The 8,063-nt window shown below is 29.3% G+C and overlaps 1 protein-coding gene across 1 annotated transcript; it reads right to left on the reverse strand.

Annotated features, from left to right (window-relative positions):
* Positions 1-3,197: 3,197 nt before the first annotated feature.
* LOTGIDRAFT_116431 (hypothetical protein) lies at positions 3,198-3,623 on the reverse strand (the record flags this gene model as incomplete). The annotated part of the gene is made up of 1 exon (XM_009055352.1): positions 3,198-3,623. One exon carries the CDS (start codon positions 3,621-3,623, stop codon positions 3,198-3,200), a length of 426 nt encoding a protein of 141 aa, XP_009053600.1.
* Between the last annotated feature and the right edge of the window lie 4,440 nt (positions 3,624-8,063).

Below are 8,063 nucleotides of genomic sequence, written 5' to 3' on the forward strand. Positions count from 1 at the left end.
ATTAATGCCAGTGGACAACATCCTAATTCTGATAAAGTCTTTCTTTTAGAGAACACCATCTATTTCACAGTTTTCGTCAGATTTTATATTGTCAGAATAATCTTTCTATTTATTATAGGGACTGGTTTGTCCTTGTGTCTTGAATATATGTAAATAACCTTCAGAAGTATTTGAAATGTACAAAAATTGCATTATTCTCTCAAAAATATCTCAAACTAGGAATTTTACTCACTATTTCTAAATATGTCTTTTCTATAAATCAAAGAGTATCTTGAATTGATGACTCAAACGGTGATAATTATGGACACATGGATTTGAAGGCTCAAATTTTGACAGTGAGTCGTAAGCACTATTAGTGATTAGCTTAACTAGAAAAATTCCTGTTTCTGAGACTAAGGTATGATTGGTCAAACGGAAATGTCCCTTTATATTATTTCCTTAACAAATACTATGTTCATATCATGGTTTTATCTGAGGATTTTGAAAATTAAACTGAACACAATATAAAGAAAATTTGGGTCAGATCATGAATGTGATATGTATGAACCTAAAAAATGAAAAACATAAAACTGATCATCCAATTTACATTTTAATCTGGTATGTAAAATATTATCATTTAATTAATAATTAATATACAATATCAATAATTAACTTTACATGAACAATAAATTTAAAAAACGTCTCATTAAAAAGCTATGCTCTAATACAATGCATGTGCAAAAGAGGAAATTTTGCCGTTTTCTATGCATATGACAACATGTGATGATAAAACTGTCTTTTAATTGAATTTTTTCCCCATTTTGATGCTACTTTCATTGCAAAGGTTTTTGCGGTCCCATATCTGTTTCCTCAGAATTAAATTGCAGCTACTCATATCACTTTTATGAAGAATATTCTGGTGTGTGGTTCTTCTACAATATATTAAAACTGAAAGTGACAATTATATATTTGTTTCATGTTTTTATTATCATTCTTTAGGTAGTTATTACTAATATTATGACATCATATATTAATGTGTGATCTATTTATTTAATTGTATATGAACCAAGAGTCAGATTTTCATTCTTAAAGGTGATGCATTCAGTTTAAATTAAGTCATATCAGCTGGTGAGACAAAATTATATAATCTTCAATCCTTTGAAAAATATTTGATTTATTTTAAAATTTGTCTTTATTTAATGTATATTTTAATCATAGGCAAACATAAAGCTTACAAATCCATCTTATAAACACAGTGGTGATAAAGATTTAACATGCACTTTTGCCTTGGGGGCAATTAGTGACCTCATATCTAGGGTCATCACCAAATTTCACTTGACCCGTGTCAGATATGGGGGTGACCCGAAATGACCCAGAGGGAGTTATAAAATAAATCAGGGAGTCTTTCATCAAAGGTTGATCAATGTCGGATGTTGACAGGTTCCCCTTGGTTTGTAGACAATCTTCCAGATTCCTTTTCTTTCATATCTTTCTTGACTGTATTTGTATTAAGGAGCTTGAGGGTCAGTGAAAGTCTTTTCCCTTTCCTTTTTTCATGGGAAAAAAACGAGATTTAGATGGATTTTAGATTAGAAGTTGATTATGAATTTAAAGGTATTCTACCTCTTAGAAAGAAGTTTAAAGTTACATTCTCAAACTTATCCATTAAAGGAATACTACCTCTTAGGTTGACCAAAAAAATTGGAATTTTGATATTGGTCAAAATTAGTAAATATTGCATAGTCGACTGATATATAATATATACATTGTTAAAGGATTACTACCTTTTAGAATGAACATAAGATTCTTAAATCTTGGCCAAAATGAATATATATTCATCAGTGGACTTACCTGGTGTTCATTCTAAGAGGTAGTGTTCCTTTAAAGAGATGATAGCCTCAAAATTTTGATTTAAATAAAATCAAACACAAATAGCTAACAATATATAAACAGGTTAAATGAAGGCAACATATTGTTATTATCTATATATGGAAATTTTAGAAATGACATGAAAGTTTTTATTTATTAAATTGCAGAGGAACTGGATATCAGATTGAAATACGATAAGTGATACAGAAAGCTGAAATTAAGCTCTATGTATTCTCAGAATATTTTTAGGTGATAATATCCCTTTAAAAGTGTTTTATTGAAATCTGTATGCAATTAGTGATAATCTTGAAATTAAGATCATTTCTGCAATTGATTAATAAACTCTGGAATATTTTTTTGGCATATCTGATTTTAGGTAATAATAAGGAATAGTTTCAGGAATATAATCTGAGACTCAAAGACAAACAAAAAGTGTAATCATCACCCACCTAACACCTGCTTTTAAACATTTGTTGTTGTTGTTTATAAAGGGCTTTATTTATTTATTCTGTTTGATTAACATTGTCAAATTTAAAGTGATTCTGTTATTTGAATATTTGCTTTACTGGGATACTGAATTGTGGGATAGTGAAACCCAAAGTAAAGCAATATGAGAGCCTCTTTGGTTTTTGCTATCCCACAATACATCATTGTTGTCAAGAAAATAGTCCACAAAACATGCTTTGATTGGTTAAGATATTGTTATTGGAACTCGATTATGGTAGAAAACTTATTGGATTACAATTAAGACGAAAATTACCAGGAAAGAAAAGAAGCAAAATTGATCATCCAAGTACGAAGTTTACTTTTCAAATTTAGTTATTAGAACGGGATCATAGTAGAAAACTTGTTGGATTACAATTGAGACGAAAGTTATCAACAACAAAAAATGAAATGAATTTGTAATCATTTCATAATGAATTCGTTCAAGTACGAAGTTTAGTTTCTCTTTAATGCTGCTGTTTCAGATATAAAATCTTCATCAGTACTGATATCTTAGTACTACAGTTCACTCAGATGTCATATTGCCCTGTGTCAGTATGGTGATGTTTATATTTTAAATTTATGACTAGCACCTGTCATTGCAGTATATCAAATCACAAGTCATATCTATATCATTCTAGCAGATACTTGCTTTTAATTCCAACATGGCACTGGTACCACAAATGTCTGCAAGAAATGAGAAATTTCGAAGTCTTTATGGGTACTTTAACATGTCTGAATTTTTAGTTTTTTTTTTTCTGGTGAATCAAAAAAGTGATAGTTGTTGCAAAATTTATCCCATTATTCACATCATATGGCCTGAAATATTGTATTAGTCTAAAAAATACAGAAAAATGGTTGCAAAATTACATTTTATTTTTAACATTCAGTATTAGTTGTCTAATGCTGCTATGCAGACCAATTTCTCTCATTGCACACAGCAGTGCATGAGTTGTCTTCATTGCACACAGCAGTACATGAGTTGTCTTCATTGCACACAGCAGTGCATGAGTTGTCTTCATTGCACACAGCAGTGCATGAGTTGTCTTCATTGCACACAGCAGTACATGAGTTGTCTTCATTGCACACAGCAGTACATGAGTTGTCTTCATTGCACACAGCAGTACATGAGTTGTCTTCATTGCACACAGCAGTACATTAGTTGTCTTCATTGCACACAGCAGTACATGAGTTGTCTTCATTGCACACAGCAGTGCATGAGTTGTCTTCATTGCACACAGCAGTACATTAGTTGTCTTCATTGCACACAGCAGTGCATGAGTTGTCTTCATTGCACACAGCAGTACATTAGCTTTTCTCATTATCACACTGAGGTGCAGAAAAAAGGTAAATCTGGACTGGAAAAAAATTCTGCTCTCCTGTATAAAATTATCCCCATTGAACACAGTAGGGTATGATCTTACAAAAATTGGTATAGAAATAAAAAAATAGACACCATATAGAATCCACCATATTTTATCTATTGAAAAAAGTAAAAATATATTTGGTTTTAAAGAGGAGACAAATGTTGTCTTGGCCAAAATTCCCCTCATTGTACACAGCATGGCTTGTTTATGACACACATTCTTAAACTAATTAAAAGTACATCTGGTAAACATCGGAGGTGTTGTTTCTAAAATATAGGCATATCAGATGCTTGAACGAAAACCTGGAAAGTTTGCAGTAATTGAAAAATAACAAATCCTCGCTAAGTCTTCCACAGACAATTACCATCAAAACTAATGCAATGTTTTTCATCATAGTTAGTTTCAAATTTCGTGTTGAAAATTCTTAGGTTGGCATTTCTTGGTAAATAAGACTTTGAACTTGTTGGCTGCATTAATTAAAGTTTACTATAAGCCACGTGTTAAAGGTACAGGTACGCGATTTTTTTGACCAATCGTACCTTGGTCTTAGAAACGTTAATTTTTTACTAAGCCAATCAGTAATAGTGTTAACAGCTTACCCTCGAAATTTGTGCCTTCAAATGCATGTGTGTCTATTATTATCTGTGTTTAAATGTTAAAATGACGACTCATCAATTTAAGATACTCTGTGATATATAGAAAAGACATACCGTATATAGAAATAGTGAGTAAAATTCCTAGTTTGAAGTATTTTTAAAGGAATTATGCGATTTTCATACATTTCTAGTTCTTCTGAAGACTATTTACATATATTCAAGACCTAAATCAACCCTTAAAAATGGCGCATCTGTCCCTTTAAAGTTTATCATAAGCCACATGTTAATATGCAATGTTTTTAAAAAATGGATGCATGATGATCACCCTCCTGCCGTTAGCAACCAACGTATTCTTACGCTAGATCTATTTTTTGTTTATATCTGCAATGAATTATAAATTTTCAGCGTTATTTGGTTACATGTGAAAACAATCTGGCAAAAAATTGAACATTTTCAGATTTTTCATGGTTCTTAATTTCTCAATTTCTAATTATTTTGCTTATTAATTAATTATGAACTGTAATTAAAAATTTTAAATAAGCAAAAAGAATTCAGAAACCAGACCAAAAAATATAACAGTTATATTGAGAAAATTTTCCAATGACAAAAAAAAATGTTATAAGTTCAAGGGAGGTAAATCTTGAAGGAATAATTCATTGTTTTAAGAATACATTTTTTTATAAATGCTTTCAAATGTCTTTTCAGTTCGTTGGTATATAGAATTTTATGGATTATTTTCATAAAAATAGGAATATCCGCTTTGAAATAGTTAGTGCCGGTATTAGAAGGCCTTTGCGTTGATGAAAATATAGCCCACACATGAGCAGACTTTGAAATTCGTTCTCAAAATTTTGTTAACATTTTAGGTTAAAATTTCTGAGAGGGAAGTATATTTATAGTTTTTGTAAACTTACAGAAGAATGATCTTTTTCTTATCAATACACATTCTAATATTATCAGTGCTGTTTCGAATCTTATATACAATTTGGAAAATTTCCTTTTTCAAACAAACTTGCGAAGACAGTAAGGCTACATGGAATTATTTTTATCAAAATACAAAAATTTATTGTAGGGAATGCAGCTACAGTGGCAGGTCATTTGTTTGAGAATACTTAGTGCCACTCTGCAACTTGTTGTATCAACTAAATGAAATGAAATGAATGGAGTTTTACATCCTACTTTTCTGTACCTAAGGTGGCAACTAAGAGGCTATATTGTTATGTGTATTTTTTTGTAAAGATTGTTGGCTCAATTAATGAAATAAAATATGGCTCCTTATAAGGCACAATAATGCAAATGGACAACGCCATGCAATGTGCAATGAAGGACATTTTCTAATTGATTCAAAAGGGTCTTTCCCCTAGTTTGCTTGGGAAAATTAACTGAAAAAAAAAACTATAAGCCTACTATGTATATCATATTTCAAAATAGCAGGGTCTTTTGTTCAGAATAACGCAACTTGGAGATAATTTGCTTCAGAGAAAATTAAAATTTATTGATTAAAATGAGAAAATGAAATGAAAAAAAAAAAAACAGAACTTGTAATCAAATATTCTTCAAATGATAGATTATTTTTGACAATTTGATACTTTGCATCGCATGACTTTTTAATTTGTTTTTCACATACTATGAAAGTTATCTTTTCAAATGACTATTGAATCTTATTAACAGAAATTGGTCATTATACAAAGATTACACTCAAAATTATGAAATACTGATTAAAGATGGGTTCCCTTATTTTCATTAATGAAAATGAAAATGTTAATACTTATATGAAAAGAGGTAGTACCAGTTTGTCTTACATTTCCATAATTAATTCATAATTAGCTAAATTAGAAGAGAAATACCAGTAGAATTCCAATGAGTGACCGATCAAGAAAGGTCAAAAAGTCTCATTTTTTGTTTATCCAGACTGTACATACATGGACATTTATGATTGGTTAAAACTCTTAATTATATGCAATAAGATCATAATGATATGATTAAGAATACATGATAGTTCATTAGAAAGACTAATTAATCTAATAGTTTGTTTAATTACGAAATACCAATTTAAAGAGAAGACTAAAAATTGGTCTATTAGCTTAACTTAATTTAAAGTAGATTTAGGCAAGTGTGTCACTTTTCAGTATGGATATTTGAAATGCAATTTGTCCATGATTAAATGATAAGAATTTCTCTAACAAACAAAGGTAATGATAGTACATTATAAAGCTGTTTTTAGCATTTGACCAAGCAGCAAGCTGATACCAATAATATAACAAAATCCCCTTTGTGTCCTATTGCATATGAACTTATGCTCTGGTTGATATCTTGAAAAGTGGTATGTAAGGCAAGTATTTATAAAAATCTATGTTTGTTGAAGGGTTAGGACTTATTTGCTTGATTATTTTTACTTTTAGGGAAAAAGGGATAAATTAGTTGATAACATAACTTCAATAAATTACTTAAGTGTATCACTGTAAAAGTAATTGTCAAAAAGATATTAGACAACTGTATTCCTTAGAAAAGTAATTGTCAAGAAAAAGGCAACAACTGTATTCCTTCAAAAAGTAATTGTCAAGAAAAAGGGAACAACTGTATTCCTTCAAAAAGTAATTGTCAAGAAAAAGGGAACAACTGTATTCCTTCAAAAAGTAATTGTCAAGAAAAAGGCAACAACTGTATTCCTTCAAAAAGTAATTGTCAAGAAAAAGGGAACAACTGTATTCCTTCAAAAAGTAATTGTCAAGAAAAAGGGAAAAATAAGTTATCACATAACTATAAAAGTAATTGTCAAGGGAAATTAGAAAACTCTATCACTTAAAAAGTAATTGTAAGGAAAAAATAAGCAACAGTATCATTTTAAAAAGTAATTGTCAAGGAAATGTGAAAAATTCTTTAAAAAAGAAGTAATTATTGAGGAAAACGGGAACAAGATTTTCATCAGAGTTAAGAATTGGTTAAATTTTGTATCTTTTTTGATAAATGACTTAGTAATTAAGAGATTTATTTGAGGAACTTGATCACCACAATAGCAGACGTCAAAAAGATGTCCGAATTTCTGATGTTAAAAAACCGTCTCATTTCCTCCACGTTAAGACATTAATCAAAAACAAATAATTAAAACATTGGATTAAAATTACTTCTTTTCAAAATTTCTATGTTTCTGATTTGAAAATTTGAAAAGGTTTGAAAAAGGGATGAATTTTCATTAAATGTGCTAAAAATTAAACAAGTAAAATAATTTCTTGATTGGATTTTAGGTAACTATTTATTTTTTTCACATGTAAAATTTTTAAGCATTTCTGGAATTAATGCAATATTTTGAGTACCTCAGTAACAAAACAAGTTATAAAAAAATATATAAATAACTTTGAAACTTATTTTTAAATGAACATATTACAAAAATATAGATTGGATTTTATGGTTTAATTTGCTGTGCAATTTTTTTTTGAAAAATGGAAATTTTTATGCTCAAATATTTTCCATATCTTAGACTCAAAAATAGTAAATAATAAAACAAATTTGTAATTTATTTTTAAAAACATTTATGGACATTTGAAACCAGTTGAAAAAATTTAGGAGTTCAACTTAATATCTGATTCACTGATTGATGAAGCTTAATTTCAACTATATGTACCCCTTTTTAAAACTGACAATTCTACTTCAGATTTGCCTGCCATAAATCTCTCAAATTAATACCCTGTATGTAAAATTTGAAGAAATTTAATCCTATTGACAGATTTTCAGGGTTTCAACTTGCGTACATGTTATAAAAATGATTTTA

Source organism: Lottia gigantea (genome assembly GCF_000327385.1).
Source record: "Lottia gigantea unplaced genomic scaffold LOTGIsca_24, whole genome shotgun sequence".
Lineage (NCBI taxonomy): Eukaryota > Metazoa > Mollusca > Gastropoda > Lottiidae > Lottia > Lottia gigantea.